Genomic DNA, 24,464 nt, shown 5'->3' with positions numbered 1-24,464 from the left:
ATACATTTCAGATTATTTAAACCAACTGATGTGGTTTGATGGAAATTCTCCTTTATATTTTTTTGTGCATCAAGTGTACAGTAGTGGTTCAGAATAAAATTTCTCCTTTCTCTTTATCTTAATAGGTCTTTACTTTGGAGAGAGGAGATGGTCTTAAATAGGTTATTCATTTTGCAATGTGTGCATAACATATTTTCATTTAATTTGGGTCCTTTGATTGAAAGCAATGTTCCGTTACATTCGAGCAGCTTTGTCTTCAGAATATCAACATATAGATGATTGTGCCACTAAACTTTGCTTTTACATTTTTAGACGAGGATGGAAGATTGTTCAGTGATACAGTGCCTGTCTGAGTCATGAGAAAGTACTAGAGGTGCACCGATAAAGATTTTTTGGGCCAATACTGATGGCCAATTATTAGCTAGCCATATTGGCTGATACTGATCCAATTGCTCATATGCAGCCCGGCAGCTTTGTAGAGCAGCATCCAGGCGGTAAGTCTGGGGGGAAGGGAGCAGATCGAGGCCCCCCACAGTGAGGGAGGGAGTGGGGCTGGGTGTGGAGCAGGGATGGGGCAAGTGCTGCACAGCCAGGGTGGGGTGGGGCACGGGACAGAGCTGAGGCTTGTCTGGGGGTGTGGGGAAGAAAGGGGGCAGCTCCTGCTGCTCATCGCACCCCTGGGGAAGGCATGGAGGGGCCTGTGCTCCTTGTATCTGTGTATGGGGCAAGGGTGGGGTGCTGCCACGTGTTTGGGGCCAGAAGTTGTGCCGAACTCTTCCTGGTGGGGGGCTGGGCTTAGGCTGTGCTTGGGGCAGGGCAGGGGCAGGTGGTGGTGGTGCTGGAAGAGGGCCTACAGCCACCCCAAAATTCACCATAAAGCCCCCTGCCAGGAAGACCCTGGTGCAACCTCCAGCCCTGACTGCCCCCCGACAACCTGCAACTCTGTCCTGTGATCCATCCCGCCCCGGCTTTATAGCCCCTGCTTCTGCCCTTCTCCCTCGCCGCGGGGGGGGCCTCGATCTGTTCCCTCTCCCCCGCCCCGCCCCTTTCTTCCTCAGACTTACTGGCAGGATGCTGCTTTGCAAGCTGCCGGGCTGCATTCCTGGCAGTGTGCATGCTGCAGTTGCGGACAACCTGCAACTCTGTCCTGTGATCCATCCCGCCCCGGCTTTATAGCCCCTGCTTCTGCCCTTCTCCCTCGCCGCGGGGGGGGCCTCGATCTGTTCCCTCTCCCCCGCCCCGCCCCTTTCTTCCTCAGACTTACTGGCAGGATGCTGCTTTGCAAGCTGCCGGGCTGCATTCCTGGCAGTGTGCATGCTGCAGTTGCGTGCATGTGTGCGGCATCAACATTATCTGCCATATCAGACAAAAAAAGTCTATTGCCAATAATGTTGATTTTCCTTTTATTGGTGCCAAAACAATATGGACTGATGTATCAGTGCACCTCTAGAAAGTAGTTTGCTAAATATGTTCCCTGGGAAAGGTTGAGCTTGCTACTGATTAGCTGTGATTTTTATTGAACCGAATAATAAATTCCTGTGTCACATTTTCGGTTGGTAAATGTCAGAGAAGCTATTGCAGAGAAGCCCGTAAGTGGCTTAGAAAGAGTCAGATTAATTTATACAATAGAGGTAAATTAAACAACTAACAACTTGTTTCTGTTACTGCAGTTTTATAGACTAGAAGCTAACAAGGCACCACCTGCTAAATTTATGTCTGATAAATTAGAGAGCTTTGTTTTTGTTCCTTTAAGTCTTGAAGCACTGAGTCCTGTACACAGGGTACTTTACTGACAGTTAATAATTTAAAATGTTCTAAGGTTTTCAGTTTTCAGGCTGTCAGCCAAATGCACACGGAAGCAAGCTGGAGCACCTGGGTGACTGCCTTTCAAAATGGGTCATTTGGTTAGAGAGCCTTTGGTTAGAGCACCTTTCATTCAAAGAAATCCAGGGTCTGAGATTTATAAGAGGCATCAAAGCAGTAAACTTTTAAAAACTGCATATTGATAAATTCCCAACCACTTCAGAGCCACATGTTAACAAATCGCCGTGTATAGTAGTAACACAGTAACACCACAGCCTCCACTCTTTGGCAGCTGTTAATAATGAAATGACATTTTGGCTTTTTTGGGCAGTTTCATCGTTTGAGTCCCTTTTAAACCATGCTATATTTCTGATCTGTTTTTAGTTAATGAAGGCCTGGGGTGCTCATGTAACAGCAGTTTGTTCTCGGGATGCCAAATCACTAGTGACGAAGCTTGGAGCAGATGATGTAATTGATTACAAGTCTGGAGACACAGAAGAGCAACTGAAACCGCTTCCCTTGTAGGTATTGCTGTAGTTAGATATCTGTACCAGTGATTCTCAGCCAGTGTGCTGTGGCACCCTGGGGTGCCTTGAGATCCTTTCAAGGGTTTCCTGGGGTTCCATGAAGTATTATCACTGTTAAGGGTACACATGTGATTCACAAAATTAAATACAGAGATTTTAAAGAAGAATCTATTGTCATAGAATCATAGAGAAGTTGGGCTGCAAGGGACCTCCCAGAAATAATCTAGTCCAATCCCCTGCCTGAAGCAGGATCATCCCTATCCAAACCATCCCATACAAGCCGTAATCTAATCTCTACATAAGGCTACCATCAACAGTGTTAACAGTGAGACCTGTTGTGGTCTTGCTCAGTTCTTTGCAACAGAAGAATTGCTCCATTATTTTTCTGTAGTCAAAAATAAGTGAGAACTAGGAGTGGGCATCTTCTGAGCAGTGCCTTGAATTTAATGAGAGGTGCCTCAAGTCTGTCAGGAGTGCCTGGAATCTAAAAACGTTAAGAACCACTAATCTGAAAGATGGGTGGTAGCAAGCAAACAAGTTTTCACTGCATATACCTTTTGGAGACTCAAATCTTAATTAGCTGATGAGACTCCCTTGTCTTCTGGGTTTTCAGCCTCCCTGTTTGTAACACTTTAAATTCCTAAAGCAAACTTTCTCCAACCCAGCTTTGAATATGGTTTGCAAAGTATCAGAAATGTAGACTACATGGTAGGTTTAAGACAGGGAAGATGGATTTTTGGGGAAGAGTTCATCTATTTAACCACAGATATGGTTGTGGTTTGCATAGCAATGTGAGTTTCCATTCAAGCATTTTGATGCATTTTTACTAAATTCTGTAAGAAATCTCACAAACCACAAGAAGAGGGCACTGAGACATGGAACAGTTAGTAAATTGTTTTTGGTCCAGTGGTAAGAGCATGCCACAGGTGGGAATAGATTCAGTATTCCTCACTGTTGTGATAGTGTTGGAATGATATTGTAGCTGTGATGGTCCAGGAAGTATGTGAGAGGCAAGGATTTGTGTGGGTGATATCTTCTATTCACTGAACTAACTGCCTGGTTGGAATAGATTTAGACAAACTTTCTTTGGCAGTTTTCTTGTCTGTTAGCTGCTCCTGGCAGTGTTTCTTTTCCATTCTTATAGTCCTGCAAACTGTTTGTGGCCTGGTGTTTCCTCAGACCTGAAGAACACGCTGCATTTGAAAGCTTGTTTAAGTCTATTCCAACCACGGAGTTGGTCCAATACAAGATACCTCCCGCAGAAATCTTTGTCTTCAGCATTCCTGACACTCAGTACAACCGTGTCAGATAAGTAACACATGTGGCAAGGTATATACATTTATTTTTGTTTAACATTTTTCCTTGGAATCAAAGTTTGTCATTGATAGGATTATTGTAGCTTCTTTTTTGAAAGAATTATTCAGATTGATGTTTTGATAATTACATTTCAATCCAAATAATTTTAGAGTTAAGTTTTATAGTAAAATGTTAGCTGGAAAAAAACCAAGAAGCTCTAAAATATGTGAACCTGTCTTAATATTAAAGGGTTGGGATAACAAACAGGTTACACTGACTTAAAAGAGAGCAGGGACTTGCTGCAGAGCAGGTGATGCATGGTAACTGTCTGTGTGCTACTCTAACTTTACGGTAAGTGGAAGGTAAGCAGCTGAAAACATATAAACTAGCTGCAGCTCTTAGGTAAGTTTTCATTCTCTTTTAACTTGGAGTAATTTGTTCATTTGTTCATATCCTAAACAATTAAGCCACTGTGCAGTGACATTGTTAGCTCATGTGTTGTGCCTGTAGTGCACGAGTAGTAACCATAATGTCCTTTACGTACGGTAGGCCTGGGGCCCGGTGAACTAGCATTTAGCTTGAGGTCTGAGACTTTGCTCCTTTGCTATAGGCAATTTATGTCAATACAGTGCATCTGCAGATGGGAAATTTCAGCTTACACTAGTCTCTGCTAAGAGCGAGCTGCGCTCTGAATTAAGTGAGATAATGACAAGACTCTTTCTTTGTATTTTCAGAGCAACGCAGTGATTTTTTTTTTTTCTAAGCATGTCCTTTGCCTGTCTCCAGGTTTGATTTCATCCTAGATAATGTTGGTGGATCCACTGAGAAATGGGCTCTAAATTTCCTCAAGAGATGGTCAGGAGCTACATATGTCACTTTGGTAACGCCCTTTCTACTGAATATGGATAGACTTGGTGTAGCAGATGGCATGTTACAAACAGGAATCACTATGGGTACTAAAGCTGTGAAGGTATGTTAACAACATGCAATATTTTAATGCTAGGCAACAGACCATGGATGCAACTAGTTTATGGGTACATTGGGCAGCTGCTTTGCTTAGTCTCTGTATGCTCAGTGGGGCAAATTCAGACTTACTTCACTATTCGTTCTCAAAACAAAAAATACACACAGGTGTGATGCTAGTTGAGGAAGAATTGGTGTCTGTCTGCCTGCTGGGTCAGAGAGATGGGAGAGTTACAGTTCCGATTTTTAATTGTGGCTTTCTATGTGTAATCTTCCTCCTGAGTCCTGCTGCTTAGTCAGCACTAAATGCAGCAAGTAAATCCCTGCTCCACACATTGGGAAGTACTTTTTGCCATGAATTTTAGCTGAGTGAAATCCTAACAAGATATATTACTCTGTGGCAGTTTTTTTGTCTAAACCACTCCTCATGGAGGGAAATCCCACAACAAGGCATTCCTTCTTTAATCTCTTTCTTCTGCTGTGTCTAGGTGGCAAGGTTGCCACCCTGATTATTCCTCTTTCAGTGACTTCTTACTCTGAGCATGGGAAAAAATAAGTTTGTTTTTGGAGTGTTTTGTTCTGTTTTGCTTTGCTATGTTTTTAGCCCTGTAGAGTCCTTACTTGATATCAGTGTTGATGAAGTTGGGACTGAACAATCACAGATTGACCTTGAAGCAACTGCCAGGGTTTAAAAAAAACTTTAATTGGAGGGTTGGGGTGGAAGGAGAGGCGGCTGCTGCTGCTGCTTCTTTCTTTCTTTCTTTCTTTTTTTTTAAGATACAGTAAATATATTTCACTGAGTTTTTAATAAGAGTTAATTATACTGTGCTGACAGTATCAGATGTTGGTTATCTCCTCAAAAAATAGATATGGCTATGTAGCAGCTGTGCTAGTTTCATGTGACCCCACAAGTATACCTTAGCAACCCATCATCAGGTAGTAATGACTTTCATTTATCACTTCTGCTAGATTTGAACCATTGGCCTTGAGTAGAAGGACTCCAGTTCATTCAGTTCCCTTTGTTAATATATATGAACATAAAACTTGCACAATAAAACCTTGCACAATTTGTAGTTTGCATAAAAAGTCCCCTCATTTCTGGCTGTACAGAAAAGTCTGTTCTCACAGCTAATTAACTTGTACAATTGTGCACCAGAATTCACTCTGTTCCTATTGTGGCAACGCAGCCTCCATGTCTGTGTGTCTAACCATCTGCTTTGGTGACAGTTTATCAACTATGACCAATAATTCCAGCCCTTGAAGTCTTAGCTCTTGTTTTGCCCCCCCTCGTTTTTTTTAGTTCATATTTTTAATTTAGTATATATATGCCTGTCTATTTCAGCACCTCTGTAAAGGAGTTCATTATCGATGGGCGTTTTTCACGCCAAGTGGCGTATTTTTGGATGAAATAGCGCAACTGGTTGATTCAGGAAAGGTATGTCAGAGTCAGTCATTTAACCTTCTGTGTTATTGCCTAAATAAATGCTGCTTTGACTTTAAAAAAAAATTGTGTAATGGAAAAGTAAGCAATGAAATGTTGCAGTAGGTTTTCCATGACAAAAATTTTAGTGTTACTTTAAAATCCTCCTCTCGCAGGTAAGTTCCCTTTCCAGTATATAGAGTTTATACATTAGTGTTTCTCACTGTTAATGGTTAATTGCAGGAATTTTAAAATATGACATCTAAGAGGTTACAGGTAAAGTGATTTACTGTGGCTGCTACTTTTGCCACTGGAAATTGTGAGGATGAGTTCGCTACAGAGCAGGTGTGGTGGCAGATGGGCTGTGGTGTTATGATAGTGCTTGTGGCATCACACATTTCCCTTAACCCTGAGTGTTTGGCTTACTTCATAGCACCTGTGTGCTGTTGAAACGCATTCTTCTGCCTACACACCCCTGTTCCAACTGAGCCAAAGCCAGAAAGGAGGCAGAAACAATTGCCCTGAAAGTGGTCCCTACTGTTGTTCTTGTGTACAAGAGAGACAATGAGCCTGTGAGCAGTAATGCACAGTACACTTGGGAGTACTGCAGAAGTACTATAGACATGCCTACTGTTTTCATTGCTTTAAGCACAAATGTCCTAGCCTAAAAAGAACCCACAGCAAGTGCTTCACTCCTGTGGCCTTGTGCAGCCATACTCAATAAATGCTAATTCAGTGAGGTGCAGAATTACCTTTGGGTTTTTTTCAGGGTTACAATTTGTTCAGCTTCCTGGCCAGTCGCAGCACATTTGTGTTCTGTTCTTACCTTGTATTCAAAACAGAAATGCAGAATATGCCTGTGAAAGTCTGTTCGGAAACACCTATTTATGCAATAGAGAGAAGACTTAATTGGCTTTCACCTGTCTAATAATCTGGACAGGTGAATGCTAATGCCATTTAGAACATACGTCATACATTTATGGATGTCCTAATGTACCTTTTGTTGTAAGATGATCGTGAGAATAAAGGTGCTTGCTTAGTCTTTTATTCTGTGTCTACAAAAACAGGTCATAATATCAGAGGTTGTTTATCTACATAGACATTATACCAGCAGTATGTAAGTTATTACTTTATAAAATGGTTTGAACATCTTAAGGGATAGCCAGCACGGGTTTGTCACAGGTAGGTCTTGCTTGACCAATCTCATTTCCTTCTATGACCAGGTGACCTATCACCTGGACAAGGGAGAAGAGATTGATGTCATATATCTTGACTTCAAAAAAGCCTTCGATCTGGTATCCCATGATCACCTCTTGGTGAAACTGGCCAATTGTTGCCTTGGGTCCACCACGATCCACTGGCTGGAAAATTGGCTCTGTGGTCAGACCCAGAGGGTAGTAATTGATGGAAGTCGCTCATCATGGTGTCCTGTGACCAGTGGGGTCCCCCAAGGCTCTGTCCTTGGACCCATATTGTTCAACATCTTCATTAATGATGTGGACACTGGAGTCAGAAGCGGACTGGCCAAGTTTGCCAATGACACCAAACTTTGGGGCAAAGCATCCACACCAGAAGACAGGCGGGTGGCCCCATTTCAGCAGGGGAAAGCCAAGGTGTATATAGCCAACTCCAAGCTACCAACACAAGATTGACCACAAGATGAACATGAGCCTGCAGTGCGATGCTGCAGCTAGTAAAGCAACCAAAATGCTGGTTTGCATCCATAGATGCTTCTCAAGCAAATCCCGGGACGTCATTCTCCCCTTGTACTTGGCCTTGGTGAGGCCGCAGCTGGAGTACTGATTCCAGTTTTGGGCTCCACAATTCAAAAAGGATGTGGAGAAGCTTGAGAGAGTCCAGAGAAGAGCCACGCGCATGATCAGAGGTCAGGGAAGCAGACCCTACGATGACAGGCTGAGAGCCCTGGGGCTCTTTAGCCTGGAAAAGCGCAGGCTCAGGGGTGATCTGATGGCCACCTATAAGTTTATCAGGGGTGACCACCAGTATCTGGGGGAACGTTTGTTCACCAGAGCGCCCCAAGGGATGACGACTAGGTCGAATGGTCATAAACTACTTCAAGATCGTTTCAGGCTGGACATAAGGAAGAATTTCTTTACTGTCTGAGCCCCCAAGGTCTGGAACAGCCTGCTACCGGAGGTGGTTCAAGCGCCTACATTGAACACCTTCAAGAGCAAACTGGATGCTTATCTTGCTGGGATCCTATGACCCCAGCTGACTTCCTGCCCTTTGGGCAGGGGGCTGGACTCGATGGTCTTCCGAGGTCCCTTCCAGCCCTAATGTCTATGAAATCTGTAGTGCTAAAGGTGTGGGAAGAGACTAAAATGCACTTCGTTTAGATCTTTTGTTTAATATTGTGCATTTGTGTTGCCAGTATACACTGGTTCCCTCGGACGGAGGGAACCAATGTTCAGTGGCATAGAAATATGAAAAGGGGAGGTGGAAAGGATAGGGATACATCCATCACAAAATGTCCTGTATCAAAGTTATCAATGATACTTTTTTATGAAACTGGATTATCCTAGGGGTGCTGACAGGCCTGACAGTGGCTCTGACAGACGCAAGAGTTTGAGGCATGATCTGCCACTAAAAGTGGTTGACAAGTGCATGGCTGCAGAGCGCTTTAAAAAGGTCCAATTGGGTGACAATCTGAACCCTCATTATGAGTGTTCAGATGAAGGCACTCCAAATCAGCGTGTGTTTATTAATATCTGTCAACACAGCTGGAAGCAGGGCTCATCTGACACAGCTGAGCTCTACTCTCCATGCTGTCTTCAGAATGGGAGTGAGGAAAGAGAGTGGAGGGAACTCATTCTGGGGTTTGCCCAACCAATGCTGGAGAGTGGGCCAGAGAGCCCCGCAAGGTGGGGATGGCTCCAGTCCACCTGCCCCACTCTCCAGCTCTGGCTGAGTAACCCTCAAAACGAGCCCCCTCCTCTCCCTTCACCCCCTCCCATTCCAAAGAGAGCACCAGGGCTTGGAGGTGGGAAGAGTGGGGGGAAAGACACAGCCACTCCTAAACTGCACCTCATCTTGCAATCCCTGAGACCCAACAGCAAATGTCTTTTGGGTCCTGGGGATAGCTGTAACTCACGGTACTTCCTGTGAAGCGTCATGAGTTACAGTGGGGAGCTGTATGTGTCCTCAGTGAAGATTTTAAAAGCTGAAACACAGGGTGGCTGGCCCTGCAGGTGGTCATTGCCTGTTGAAGGCATTGGAATCCTTTATTGGTGGGCTTTTGGGTCAGGTTCTCATTCTCGTTCAGCATGCAGGCTGAATATGTTTTTGGGTGACTCTAACTCAGTCCTTTCAAAATTGTATTGAATCATCTTGTAAACTTTGCAAAGACTTTTTTTGGTGGGCAGAGAGGAGGGACAAATTGTCTACCGTGAGGTAGAACATTAAGAGACTTCTTGAGGAAGGGCAGGTCACTGGCTTTGTGCAGGGAAGCATGGCTTGTTTGGAGGATTCTCTTCTCTCTTTGCTTAGGGTAATGATTTAAAGAGGTGGAAACCTTTAAAAATATGCACCTTAAGTAATTTTTAAGTGTGCAAATGAAAACTGCTTTCTGAAAGTATAGTCCTGGAATTCTTGCAATCTCACCATGAGGTGCTGCATTCCATGTACCTCTGAATACGAGCTTCCAACATGAGGGAGACCATGTACTGTGGGTTCTTGTTCCTCCCCAACATGGGCATGCTCACAAGATGGTTTACTGGAAAACGCATTAATTTAAGTATGTAATAGCATTGTGTATTGCAGCTTTCAGATACCCCCAACATGAAATACATTTGGCTATCAGATCTCTGTTCATTGGTGAGAGTTAGTAGATGATAACATGCTGCACACATGATGATCTTTTCAAATGCTTTTTATTTATACACAAAATCCTATATGGGTATCACAACTACAACAACATTCCAACCCTGCAACTCATATCTGTCAGTTGTTCTTGCTAATCATAGGCTACATGCATGCCAAATTGGCATATGATTTTTAAGTAGGTTTGAGCAGTCACAAAAGTGCCTTAGCTGATTTAAGAGATTTTTCTTCTTGGATTACTCAGAGGTGACCAAAAAGAATTTTCTCAGACTTTTTAAAAATATCTCCCCTCTAGGCAGAGAACATACTGGAGAAGTCTTACCGTGGGCCTCTGTATAGCGTGCTGTCAAATAAATAAAATATTTGTTTGAAAAGACATTTCCAAAATAGTGAGTAGTTCCTGAAGGCAGAATCTTTGGAAAAAAAGGGATTTGCACCAGGTTAATTTCTCAGCTCTTTTCAGTCAGGAACACGCACACAATTCTCACATGACTGACTCTATCTCACATGGGGTTCATTACCTTTATTCTTTGTAAATTATTTATTTGTAGGGAGCTAGCAGCTGGGAGCCCCCCCATCATGGGCCATAGCTATTGTGATAGGTGCTATACATGCACAGCAGCAATGCTGTCTATACACCCAAACAACTTAGAGTCTGTATGGCCAGATATACACTAGAAAAGGTTTGCCAGGGTAGCTAAACCAGCACATAGTCCTTCCACAGATGCAGATTTTATTGGCAAAAATGGGCTTTTGCTGGCACATAGTATATACTGGGCTTTTTGTGAAGTCATTTGTCTTTGTGAAAAAACACTTGTTGCTAGTATAAGCAACTTGTTGCATCTTATGCCTGTCTAACAGTGTCACAACAAAGTATCTTATTATCTGGTTTTCCCACAGTTCACTGGGAAAGAACTTGGCTGTCCTGTGCATGCATGGGGAGGATTGTGGGAAGGGGCTAGAGAGCCACTAGTGCTGGAGATGATTTGGCCTGCCTCTTTGCTGTTAGGGATTGGTTAGCCGCCCATATGAATGACTGCATTTGGCTTTAGCATGGTCTCTCAGAGAGGCCAGATAGCACTGGTTGAAAGCACAACCACATCACAAATTAAATTGTTAGAGGCTTTTCTGTGTGGATGGAATGACTATTAGGGGACAGTACTTGAATAAAAGCTTGCAGTAAAGACCTACCTAGAAAGCAACCCCTCCTTGTTAAGGTCAATTGGAAAGCTTGCACCTACACTTCTTAACTTGGTGCGTTTCACACTTTCTCATTAGACAGTCCTTGACTTCAATTTGCATTCCATATTGGCTGGCCAGAACCCAAAAGTGTTGATTACTGAGAGACAGCAAAGGCTGTCTGTTAAATACCCCATCATCAAAAAAAGTAGTCTGACTACCACTCATTGTGGAGATGTAAAAACATGTTGTGATTTTTTTTTTATTATTATTATTATTATTATTAAAACACAGCTGTTCCTCTTTTCTTCTCAGATGGTGCATCCTGCTCATGCTGTTAATGAGAATGCTCTGTGATTATATTATGAGATTTCTCTGAGCAGAGCTTACACAAAACTTACACTCTCCATGGAGGTGTTGGGCTCTTTTGGAATATCTGCATTTGCGTGAACCTTGATTAGAGCTGTCAACAGATGGATGGCTCTTAGTCAACTGTGTTGCTCTCTGGCTTGATGTAATTGTGTATTGTGGTAAAGGAGCACTGATGTTCAAGCTGCTAAACCTGGTGGGGTCCGTTTTCTCGGCACCTGCCCCTGGGAGTGGGTTAGGCGTGGCAGGAGAGAGGATTCTCTCATTAGGAGAGGTTTCCTTCTATTGAAAAAGCTAATTCAGGAAGAAGGCGATGTGAACATGAGGTGCAGCTGCCAAAACTGCTTTGCCTTCTTTTTATGTGAGATTTATCACAGTGGTCAGATTAAATTTACAGGACAAGTGAGTAAGATAGAGTGTGTCTGACAGCAGCTTTCCAGTATCTGCTATGAAAGAACTCCATGAGATGTGTACACTGTGCTGATTAAAGCCTTTCTCTGACGGTTTAATGCTTTAAACTGAACCCAGCACCGTCTGGGTTTCTTCTGAGGAGGAGAATTTGGCTTAGCTTGGTAAAGACAATGCTTCTGTGGCTTGAGTCCCCTTTTCATTGTGTGGATCCCATTCCAGATCTTATTGGTGACCCGCAGACCATAATGACTCATAACCATGCTACAGTTGGGGAAGTTTTAACTGTGATTTAGCTGCTGGCATTATGTTTTTTGTGTGGTACTTGCCCTAGATTATCATGGGCTGTTATGGTGGTGTTACAGGTATCTGTAAATCATTTTTTTTTTTTAATGTAACATTACTCTTAGTCCTAGATGACAAGGTAACAACCCAAATTAATTAAGCTTTTCTATTGAGAAACTAAGCTATAAAGAGGTTGTCACATATCCAGGATCTGAAAGGAAATAAAACCTGGACCAGAATCAAGTACTTTTGCCTCCCATTCCTAGGTCGTAACCACCAGAGCATTCTGCCTTTCTGTGCATGCACATATGTATGCATGTGTGCGTGTGTGAATGAATTTGATCATTTTTTGTAGGCAGTTCTAAAGTGCTAACAAGTTCTAGGCCAGGGTTGTAACCATCAGAGCAATCCTAGATCTAGGATGTTTTGTACTTCTATTCATGCAATATTCAGATTCTGGGGTACCTAAGCTTCTGTTGAAAATTCCTGATTTGTGAGGCCACCCTTGAATGCATGACCAGAATAATCTGGCAGGTGGCATATTTTTGGATTTGTCTGCAACTTCAAATATCCAAGAGGGGTGAGTTTCCTTTGCTCCCATTCTCTTGCTGGAGTGCTCATTCTCCAGCCTTGACAATGCTTCAAATGTTTGATTGCATATCATTTCAGTGGTGGAATGGAGAAAGGGTGGGAGTGAAACCAGTGGAAAGTAGGACTTGAGCAGTGCAGCAGGGAAGGAACTGCACAGCTAAAAAAACAGCAGAGAAACGGGAAGAAGGATGGGAAAGGAAGAGAAACAAAGGGCAAGAAGTAGCAGAGTCCCTCAAGGTGAGCGTGTTTTCCAGTCAGTGATGGTAAGGTACACAACAAGCCTTTATATGTGTAGCGAAGACATGAGGCATGCCACGGGGGGAAGGGAAGTATCAAGTCCTACATTTGGACCTCTGCCTGTAACTACGGTTTTTGAGCAGAACTCGACTCTTCCCAAAGAAGGGGTGCCCTGATCTAGGCTGTATCTCAAGCTGTGACATGTTTTTCACCATATGTGCTCTAAAATATAGTGTGTGAAGGTTGTGGATTGAGGCATGTGTGTGAAACCCATGCTTCCCTAGTTGTAAATATTAGTGCACAGAGCCCCTTCAGGTGTAAAGGCCTCACTGTATATAGGGCACGGAGAAGATTGCCAGTCATCATCATTGCTTTGCAAATGATGGGTTTGGATTCTGCAGTCCTTATCCGCTCCCCTCAGACTTGAAAGGGCTTTGGTATGTCCCGCCTACTACAGATATAAGAACCTGTAGTGATGGACTTGAATTGGCAGCAGTGCGAAACCTGCAGTTAATTACTTAGATGTTTGCAGCCAGCATCTCAGTCCTAGCTTATTGAGTTCAGAGCTGGATTTGCCCTGATACCATTTCAGTGCTTTCTGTAGGATATTTGTAAACAGCATCAGCCAATAGAATTTTTTTGGAAATCTGTAAAGAGGTGATTTTGAAGTGCCCAGGGCTCCATTCCTAAAGTATATTCTGTGCTGCTAAGAAGAGAGCAAGAAAACATCACTTGGATCCAATCTTTGTTTTCAGACACGTGCCTGTAATGCTGCATGTAATCCCTTCACTCCCTGACTTCAGTATTTAATCCCTTTTCCCTGAACAAATAGGTGCCTCTTACAGCAAGGGGAAAGGGGGGGGGCGTCTTTACGGAAGGGGGAAGGGGGGTGGGGGGGGGGGGGGAAGGATGATGATGATGACTGATGTGTGGATGCAACTAGGCAGTGTTTTCATTATCCAGTTAATCTCTCTATATCATCATGTATTCAACAAACAGCCACACTCCCCTTGCTGCCTGCCTGCTCACAGGAAGAAATTTTATCTTAGTCAGTTGATTATGGTAAAGGCTGAATGACCCATTGCACTGTGATCCTGTCAGCCCTTTCAGGGTTATTCAAACAATGGGAATGATCAGCCAGACAGATGAAATGTTTAATGCTCTGGATTGCCAGGGTCATCAATTTAGCATTCGTGTCTCTGCAGCAGTGCCTAGGGCCGGCTTTCAGATCAGACTAGAGGTTTACAACAATGTAGCAGATGAGCATTGGGTGACAATGATGCATACGCTGTTTTGAATTGTATCAAGTTATGTTCAGGGCATACCTGAATCCCCTCCATCACCCGTTTTACGGTGGAACCTTCCGTATTAGACTGAGGTGAGAACGCTGCACAGATTGATCTGGGTTGTGCCATAACCTTAAGGAAATGCTCACTAGTTGCTTATGATGAGATTGTAGTAACGATCTTGCTTTTCATTCTCTATATAATTACTATTGGTGTTTCAAGTTATGCTTATTCTTCCTTCTCCTGTAGTTGGCCCTTCTGAATTTCACACTACAGATTGTATCCAATTCTATAGTTCACACTACAGCCTGTCTCATTCTACATACTCCACACAACAGATTGTTCTCTTCTTTTCCCCTTTACTGTTTGGATATCTCCACCCTTCCACAGGCCAGACCTCCCCCCCTGCAACTAGTCTGCTCAGAAAGCAGGGGGGGAAAATCCCTCATAGTCTTCCTGGTTTCTTTGTAAACTAAAGTATAACTTTGCAAGTATTGTTAGTAGAAGCCTTTTTTTGTAGGTAAGTGAGGTCTCTCAGCGGAGCTCTGCGTCTTTAGCCATTTCCCTGAACTTGTGGTCAGCACTGGTCCTCTGGCCAGGACAGCAAACAAGTATGTCTTGTCCTCAGTCACTTTTGCTCCAACAGTTAGTTATTAGGAGATGGTATGCAGCATCTGTCTGGCCTGTCCTCAGAGCAAGGGGTCAGACTCTTCCTGAACAGTCCCTGTGTTCAGGCATATCAACCTTATGCACTCTGCAGAATGATATGCTGGTGTGTATTTATTTCAAGAGCATCTTTAAGGAGGAATAAAATGCTAATTCTGATCTTTAGCTCACCAACCATCAGGAACTGTAGTTCTACATTTGGCACCATTCAGGTCTCCAAACCAGAAGCCAGGTGATGGAGATCAGGTGATACTGCAGCCTGAAACATTTTCTACCATCAGGATGAATATGCCAGTATTGTTTGTCTTCATCCTGCTTGTGTGACAGACCCAGTTTAGAACCAGGATTTATAAGATTTCCTACACTCATCAAACAGCATTCTTTCAGGACTGATATCCTGGTTTATTGTAGTCAGAGAAGGCAAAGCGAACAGTTAATCTGTTGCAGCTCTTGGGCTTTTTTTCGGGGATTTGTACACAAAGACATTGAAAATTAGAGGGGATGAGCAAAGGACTGAGATGAAGCATCTCAGCTGCTAGCTGGCATTTGTGCAGCTGCTGGGAGGAGTGTCATGGTGCCAGGTTTCAAAAGCCTGTTTGGGAAACACATGTATGGAACAGCTTGTTGTTGATGTGCTTTGTGCACTTGCTTTCTGGACTGTTTCTGTAAATGTGTCTCTGCGTTTAAGTTAGAGCTAAAGGCTGAAGGAGCCAGTATGCTCAAGTGCTTATAAAAGAGCTCTGGTCTTTGAAATGTACCAGTAGTTTGTTTCTGTATTATTGCATTATGCCTGAGCCTTTTACAGGTATTTAAATATGGGAGCTCAGGAGGTAATCATCTGTTTTAAAGAATTCAATTGGACAGTTTAGGAGAGGGGAGAAGGGAACAGCAACTTTTCCCAAGAGATTTATCATCAAGAAGTGCCTTAAGGACTAAGCAGCTTTTCTAGCATAACCAGTAGTGTGTTTAGGATTTCACTGTTTGCATTCTGATCACTGCAGGAGCTAGATGCAAAACCATCTAATGCTAATGTGCTTTCCTGATAAGAAGATTAGGGACAGTCCAGTGATGCAGGAACAAACAGAAAGCTCATCTGTAGGCAATCCAAAGTATGGGAGCAACCTGCGGGAAGATTTTCTTGTAGGGCTTATTATCTCAGCCTTGGGAGGTTGACTCAACGCTTGATATTTTTCTAGCATTCTCTATTTGGCTATCAGTGAGAAGTGTTGCTGCTTTTCCATCTTCATGGGTACGGCTGAAATGGTGGCCATTAGTAACAGAAATGTGAGGAAAATATTAGGAGAAAAAATGAATCTTTCCTGATTGCCTCTTAGTGATTAGGACAATGAACTTGGTTGATGTACCTTAATCATTTGAAGATCACATTAAAGCTGTCTCTGCAACTGATTTGCAAAATTAAGACATTGAAATAGCTGAAAGAAGCTGTATTTCTTAGTCCATAATTATAGGAATGCAGAATGGGTAGGATTTTCAAATGTGACTGATTTAGGAGCACAGGTGCCACTGTCTTAACATGCCCAAATACCTTTTTAAAAACTTGGCCCTGAGTTAAGACTCCTGAATAACTTTGAAAATCTGATCTTTGAGATTTTGAAAAGCCTGTTGTGCGTATGTATGCCAAGTACAACACAAAATAGCGATTCCTATTATTCCAGTGTAGAGTGGTGTGAAGATGTTTATTGTATTCATATATCCTTCTTGGACTATCAGTTGTAGAACAGGGTGGAACCACGGCATCTGGTTAATTCACAGGCCCCGTTAAAAGAAGAGCCCCGAAGAGAGGACTATATTGTTAATGCCTTAGGTTGGGTAGTATAAACTACTGTCTTATGCTTTTGAAGGAAGGGGATTTTAAAGATAGACTAATAGTCATTTGGTCCCTGTCAAATGACACACTGTTTGTTTCCATAGATCCGTCCTGTTGTTGATGAAGTCTTCTCTTTTTCTGAAGTTCCAAAGGCTTTTCTGAAAGTGGAACAAGGACACGTACATGGAAAAATAGTGATCAGTTTATTCAATAAAATATAATGTCCCTTGGAGCCATGTTGTTCTGCTTGTAATCTGTTCTATCTGGGATATGGTACTGGAACATAAAATTGCTCGGAGTTAAGTAGCTTTTTCTTGTAAATGCATCTCAAATGGTGTAAAAACTTCCTGGCTTCACAGCCTCTGAGCAGCAGGTGAGAGAGGTGTGTGGGGGGTATATTTTGTTTTTTAAACTGTTTAATTTAATATTAAATTTACCAGTATAAAGAAGCCCCGTCTTAAATCCATTCTTCACCAGTTGTTGGATTTGAGAAAGAAATGCTAATGCTCTTTTTGGACCAAGTCATTTACAGCAGTGTTGGGAGGAACTGTTGACTGCACAGGTTGCCAAAAACTAGTAGGACAGGATGATTAAATTGATAGCTGTTTTATCTGTTACTAGGTGTCTAGATCTACTTCTGTATATAACTGAATGGCCCTGGGAGACTAAGGGGAGGGGATTGCACCCCCTCAGACACATCAGGGAAGTGAAACCAGGTCTCTTACTTACAGGGCAACTGCATAACCATTAGGTTATGGTATAAAGGTGGGTACCAGCACTTTTTTTTTCTCCTCCTACAGGCATGTTTAAAAAAAGGGCAGGGATAGGAGGGAGCCTTGTTTCCTTCTTTAGAAGAATGGCAGTAGCCATCTGCCTTCAGCAGAGAGCTTCAGGCTCTGAATCCCAAGTAAGCAGCAGAGGGACAGGATTTAGTGAGCCAAGGCTCTTTATCCCAGGTTTTGGATTCTGCTCTGGGAGACAGGCACCAAGTACTTAAGAGACAAAGGATTTGAATTTTAGCTACTGTGTGAAGGTTGACCTTCCCCTCCTCGCCCAATTACACTCAAAGATGAATGGACTCTTAACACTGTACCCATGCCTCTCACCAAGACTCACTAACCACCAGTTGCTTCGATGACTTAACTAGGAACTCCAAGGAATAAAAATTCTAGTTAACCCAATCCTAATTATTCTGCTGTGAAAATTTTCATTTCATCAGACTTCCTATTTCTCTCCTTATCCCATAGCCACTGTCATACGGATTTTTCTGTATTGGTTGCAGAACATCTTTAATTGCCCTTACTAAAATTCAATACACTTTCTCCTTCCCTTTAGTCTTACTTTGTCGACCATACTAATTCATGCTTTATCCCTAGAAGGCTTATTTTTGCAGCTTGTTGCCTTGCTGACTATAGTAGAACTATCCAGGCTTGACCCACATAAGTGCCCTATAAGTTGGCTCAAAGAGAAGGAATTAGAATCATGGAAAAATAGGGTGGGAAGAGACCTCAGGAGGTCATCTAGTCCATCTCTTTGCTCAAAGCAGGCCCATCCCCACGTATAGCATCCGCCAAGGCTTTGTCTGTCTGTACATGTCTACACATTCCTGTGCTTTAGTATTTCCTTTTGGAAGTAGTAAAGCATGACGCAGTATGGGTGGTGGTTACTGCACCATGCGTGTGGTGCGCAGTTGGATTTCACTGCTATGGCACCATAGTGGCAAGCTATATCAGAGGAGCATGCTACTATGGCAACATAGCTGGTAATCGCATGTAGACCCACATTATTACTACATTGCCATAATGTACCATATAGCAATGTACCGTGTTGCTACGTTGCCGTAGGGCAACATGTAGACGCATCCTCTGTGTCTTAAAGACCTTTAATGATTAAGATTCTATAACCTCTCTGGGTAGCTTGTTCCAGTGCTTTACTACCCTCCTAGTAAGAGAGATTTTCCTAATATCTAACCCCAACTTCCCTTGCATCTTGCTCAAGACTATTTTTCCTTGTTCTGTCATCTGCCACCACTGAGAACAGTCTAGCTCCATCCTCTTTGTAACCACACTTCAGGGTGCTTTCAGATGTAATCTGTACCATCCATCTGCCTTATAGTAGGCATAAATCATCTGCTGATGTCTAGGGATTGGTAGAACAGTAGTAAAAGTCATTCAGTGCTTAAATTACTGATTCAGTTGGAAACAGATTCAGAGTGCCCAAAAGTCAGACTTGATCGATCTACACTGCAAAGTTCTGCTGACTTACATCCTTACCAACACAGGAAAGTCAGGTTTTTTTTACTTTAACAACCCTAGCCAGCATAGCCCAGGGATGGTGCAGTTATAGTGACAAGAGTGCTTCTGTCAGCTTGTGTTATTTAGGGAGTTGGTAGTCCTACCATCCTCTTTCTCCTTCCCCTGCTGATATATGCTCTCTTTCTACCAGGGGACTCTGCTGTAAGACATGTCCCTAGTCCTCCCTAAATACCATATTTTCTTGCATACAGCATGCCCCCAAATAAGACAGTACTTTTTTTTTTCTTCACTGCCTTTCAAAAACATCTTCCTTTGAGAGTCTGCTGGGGGGAAGAGAGCCCTCTCTGCAGTTTTACTTTTGCTTTCCCAAGACAGAAATTGCTGTTACCATATTTCTTCACTTACAATGTGCATCCCAACTTCCAGCAGCTAATTTTGGGGGGAAAGGTGCATGCTGTATAAATGACAGCTTGATCTTGATATAATTTGGACTAGAGAAATTTCCATGTAAAAGAAGCTGCTACACTCCCCCAACCACTACCATCTACCAAAAAAGGTTATTGCCTATGAAAGCTTATCCTCCTCTGAACTATTTAGTCTGTAAGGTGCCACATTATTCCTATACATTCACCATTGGCATTCATTTGGTAAAGGAATAATGGATTGAATAAGGCAAAAAACCGAGTAGTCATTAATAAAGCTAAGGCACAACATCTGGGAAGTATGCAGTGTTCCTGCCTGAACTGAATGTCTTCTACATGTGGAGTGGATTTGTATATACATTTACAGAAGAAGGTTTACCAGGTTTATTCAGATTTATTTGTCAAATATCTACATAGCATGATATCAATACAACACTTAAGCATGGAAGTTAGCTAGGAGTATTGCTAGTCTACAAAGTACTAAAACAATGTTTTACAGTGTGTACCATAGTGCAGCTTTATTTTAGAGCAACAGTCTACCTGAATTTTAATTATTGCAGTTGTCTGTACAAACATTGTTCATGGAGCACTGAAGGCACTGACTTCCTTATAGGTTGAGAGAAAAATATGTTTTAAAATCCTATGTCCAGTGAGGCAGCATATACAGCAAAGGAAAGCATTATATTCTAAGACAAAGTCTAAAGCACCCCCTGAGGCTCCTAGGAGCAGTTTTTAATAACACTGGGCAAAACCTGAATGAAATACATCAGCACAATAAAGAAGCTTACATTTACTTTTTGCTTTTCTGCCACTGTCATGAAAAAAACAAAGGAGGGGAAAAAAAATTCCGCAATTTTAACACTGGGCCAAGTGAGATGGTGAGCAACAGGATGGCCTATTAGAGTTAATTAATATTCCTCAGTTGTCTCTGCCCTTTTCTTGGAACAAGCTCTTTGCTAAGTCAGTGTTTTCTAACCGTAACTATAAAGGGCAGGACGGGGACTGCAGAGCTGTGATTGTTAATGTACCAGAGTTCTTTCATGGCACTCTGGTCTGTGTACGTCCAAGTTTTCTTTTCTACCTCTATAATCAGCCTTTGTGCTGGTTTATGAGAACTGTGCCGATATTCAGTTCAATATAGACCCTGCCCCACCTCAGCTGTACCTCAGGTGGCTGGAGCACACCAAGCTCCACAGGTTAAAATGTAAATAAGTATGCTGCGAACAGAAAGACACTGTTGGCAGAGGTCTGGAATGACTGAGCTGAGTTTCTTTTAAAATAATTCATTTAAATTTATCCTTAAATTAAAAAAAAAACAGGGGCTGGGGAGAAAGGGTATTTTAAATTAAATAGTTTCTAAGTCTAGTGAGAGTGCTTTTATTAGAATTACCCTCAAGTCTGAAAATTTAAGACTAGCAGAGAAGTACAATAGTTTTAATTTATAAAAAGTAAGGCAGCCTAGCAGATATAAAATAGGTGCATGCCTCACACCTGATGCACCTGTCTGGCAGCCCAGTGCTTTTGCTAACAAACATCTGAGGTTCATGTCACCTCTGTCTAATAGAAAAAAACTAGAAATCAGATTTGTTACTTATTAAAATATGGTCTTTAAAATAAAGTCTTTAGTAAGTAATTTACTAAAATACATAAAAATATTCTAATTTCTTTTTGGTAAAAATTCCTTAGAAATGCTGTTCCAAGCAACTCTTAAGCACTTTCAGTAAACAAAACATATTTTTTTCCAATGTCCCACTTGCATGTTAATTGTCAGTAAATGAATACTCCAGTACATTACAAAGCTCAGCCTATTTTATGTATGTACCTGTTGTACTCTAATCCCTTATGGGATAAAGTGTTACCTGTTTTCTTAATATATTGGTTCACATACTTCCCTGATAAAAAGCAATTCTGAAAATCATTTAAAATGACACCTATTTAATACACTTTGGATTAACTATTCATCACCACTCTGGTGTCAATGCACCCAGCCTCCCTGTGCTTCAGTGCCCCATCTGTAAAAAAAAAAAAAAAAGAAAGAAAAACATGGGGATAACAGCACTTGCATACCCCAGTCCTGGAATTGTGAGAACTCTGCATCTGACTACAAGGTCTTCAGGCCAGGGATGGAGGGACATACAAATACTGTGAAGAAGGAACTGAAGCTATTCTATTGTTTGTTCTTATGACAATCATGGAAGAACAGGTATCACATCATCAAACTCGTTTGTCTTCTTCAAAGGATGCCTCATTAGTTGTAGTATCCAGAATGCTCCTGGTTCATAATTTCTCTGCGCTCGATAAAATTGGGTGGACTTACGCAATCAATGGCTCCCAACATTGTGTTGACCTTTCTTTATTGACGGTGTTGACAACAACATGGTTTTGATCATACTGTGTGCCCCCTAAAAGGAAAATTGAGAAGTGAAAATAAAGCATGAAGAAGTTACTGAAAGGTGACTGATCTCAAGTGCATTTAACAACCTTGGCAGTGGCAGAACATTATCAGTGCCCTCATCCCCCCTACTTTATCTATTGCAAATTAGTATATTCTTGGTATTTTGGGGTTATGTACCCTGTCATGAGCCAGGGTTGTTTGTGTAGTTTTAGGAATAGGGAGTAAAGGGATGGAAAGGCTCAAGCATCTTGTGCAAACATGTTTATTAGCCAAAGCATCAAAATCTAGTGCTTCTGTGACTCATGGGTGGACTAAGGCATTTCTTCTTTGTCCTGTACCACATGCTTATAAAATGCCTTGGCTGGATTTTCCTTAGGTGTATTTTTAGCAGACCAGTAACCAATAAAGGAAAAAGTTCACTTGATGAAGAAAAGTCTACTTTTCCTATTTACAAAGATGTAGAGAAATGCCTTCAAGGCTTGTCAATTTCTGTCTGCCTACATCAAGGAGTTATTTCACAAAGCTATGAGCCATGTGCATATCTCAGACTGTATAGAACAAATGCAACAACTTAAGTTAATGTAAGCATTTTCTTGCTCCTATGGATTTAGTGATGGTCTTTAACTTTTTATTTACCTATATATTAAAAAAACATTTTTTTTTTTTAATGGTAGCCACTGGCTCTTTGGAAGTGCTGCTGACAGCACAGCCTTCTTGGACATTTAGTTATGGTCACTGACACAGCTTGAATAGAGCTGATAAGATCAGTCTGACCAATCTGGTTGTGTCCCATAATGAAACACCCACATGGTTTATAGCTTTCACCAGTCTCAGAGTAAACCTCAATCCATGCCCCTAAATTGTTCTGCTCTACCTGCATCCCTTTTCTTTTTCTAGGCACCTCCCAAAATATAACACACACCATTAGAAAATCTAAAACCCACCAAAAATGATGTGTCACATTTCTGTTTGCCGATTTTCCAATTAAGAAATAGTCCTGGAACCAGGAGGTCTTCCTAACCATATTTATATCACAGGATGCTGCTTGAAAAATCCTAGTTTCAGCTCTTTTACTGAAGTCAGATATTTTTCCCCTTCTTTCACTGTACTATGTTACTCACAGTTGTTTTCCCATATGTACTACTTCCAGAATGATTTTTTGCCATAATAATGATTTATTATGAACTGTACTTTAGAAGTACTTATAAATTGTCATCCTCTCCCTAAATGATTGAGCAAAGGATGAACTTCATAGTTGGAATCACCGTAATATATTAAGTCAACAAATACAGACTGGCAGATCCAGATAGAAGTGTAGTGCATTGTCAAGACCCCTTTATAGCTCTCCCTCATGTACCAAGACAGCTCAAGCTCAAGTGCCTCTTGCTGACCCCATTTTTAGCAATTTGGCACAAGGAAAAGAAATGCGTTTGAGGTAACCAGGCCCCACATCACATAAGGACCTACATGTTTACTGATACCATGAATTCCACCTGCACTCCAACTAGATGTAATGCAAACCTTGCTAATCTTGTACATGAAAAAGCCTCTATTTTATTTTTCATTAAGAAATCAAACACTGTTAAAGATGACATCTGGCTTGTTAAAGCAACATAAACCTTCATCCCACAACATTTTAGGAAACAGTAACTCTAACAACTACTTCAAAGGTACAAAACAGTTATCAGCATGGCATACACATTCCTGAAGTACTGCAGAATAAGATGCAACTGTGTATGTTGCACAGTACAGTGAAAGAAGACAAAAAAATCTGGATTTGATATCAAGTGGAATATGACACAATTTAAAGCTATACATATATGGCAATTTCAGACAAATAGCTGCCAAGTATTTTTGCAGTACCTCCACAAGATGGCACCATAACCATACATTTTGATCAGGGAAATGTATTTAAGAATCATAAGGCTGAAAAATCCAGGTAGGTTATTATTGTGGTTCAGGACCATTGGAGGGATTAAGTGCAGTTTCTATTAAATTGTATGAAGCACCAACATTAAACCTATTTATTATTTCATATTTATGAGACAGCTCTCTCTACTCAGCTCTCGTATATGATTTATAATAGCTCCAACTTCAGCTATAGGTGGCAAAACAATGATGGGCCATTCCTTATAAAGAGCCAGACCACCTTCCATCCCATTAAGTAAATGTATGAGAAAAGACTATCTAGCACTCTGCCCATGAAAGCCACAAAGTCAGTCTCTGCCACATAAGAGAGGGGAACAGTTCTCAGAGAAAGTGGTCCTTTGTTGAACCTCTAACCAGTGCTGGCTTAAACACCTCACCTCAGCTGACAAAGTGTTCCAATTACCCTAGCACCACAGAGAAATAACTTTCTTTTTTATTTTTTCCTGAGTCTTGATCCCAACTATGTTTCATCATATCACTGATCTCACTGATGTTTCTCCTGAATTAATCCAGCAGCAGATCATAGTCTGGCTACTCCTCACTACCGCAGTTTAAGGGTACCTTTTAGTATGTGCAACTGTCAGTCCAAGACAGTCACAGTTAAGTCTTACAAGTAAATAATATAAAAAGATGCTTACTCGTCATTGCTGCATCTTAAAACATTAAAAAATGCATTTTACATAATATATATATCAAATATATAATGCATATTTTATATATGAAATTATGTGTTATAAGATATATATTATTATACTGTATATAAAT

The 24,464-nt window shown here is 41.7% G+C and overlaps 2 protein-coding genes across 10 annotated transcripts in view; one reads left to right on the top strand and one right to left on the bottom strand.

The window, feature by feature from the left end:
- Positions 1-16,930, top strand: part of RTN4IP1 (reticulon 4 interacting protein 1) — a 43,668-nt gene extending 26,738 nt beyond the window's left edge. For 3 of the 6 annotated variants that reach the window (XM_025199225.1, XM_006019817.3, XM_006019818.3), the window contains exons 7-10: positions 2,188-2,324; positions 4,413-4,596; positions 5,932-6,024; positions 16,803-16,930. In XM_025199225.1, coding sequence (XP_025055010.1) covers positions 2,188-2,324; positions 4,413-4,596; positions 5,932-6,024; positions 16,803-16,919 — 531 coding nt within the window. In that variant the 3' untranslated portion in view covers positions 16,920-16,930. Of the gene's footprint in view, positions 1-2,187; positions 2,325-3,474; positions 3,660-4,412; positions 4,597-5,931; positions 6,025-11,343; positions 12,675-12,759; positions 12,919-16,802 lie in introns of those variants that run through there. The other 3 variants (XR_001357721.2, XM_025199226.1, XM_025199227.1) reach the window with 3 other exon arrangements.
- A 3,848-nt stretch (positions 16,931-20,778) lies between these two features.
- Positions 20,779-24,464, bottom strand: part of CRYBG1 (crystallin beta-gamma domain containing 1) — a 99,333-nt gene continuing 95,647 nt past the window's right edge. For all 4 annotated transcript variants that reach the window (XM_006019811.3, XM_006019810.2, XM_006019813.3 and 1 more), the window contains exon 22: positions 20,779-21,777. In XM_006019811.3, coding sequence (XP_006019873.1) covers positions 21,689-21,777 — 89 coding nt within the window. In that variant the 3' untranslated portion in view covers positions 20,779-21,688. The remainder of the gene's footprint in view (positions 21,778-24,464) is intronic.

This window comes from Alligator sinensis, unplaced genomic scaffold (assembly GCF_000455745.1).
Source record: "Alligator sinensis unplaced genomic scaffold, ASM45574v1 scaffold313_1, whole genome shotgun sequence".
In the NCBI taxonomy this organism is placed as follows: domain Eukaryota; kingdom Metazoa; phylum Chordata; order Crocodylia; family Alligatoridae; genus Alligator; species Alligator sinensis.
This window is presented reverse-complemented; position numbering and strand designations above follow the sequence as displayed.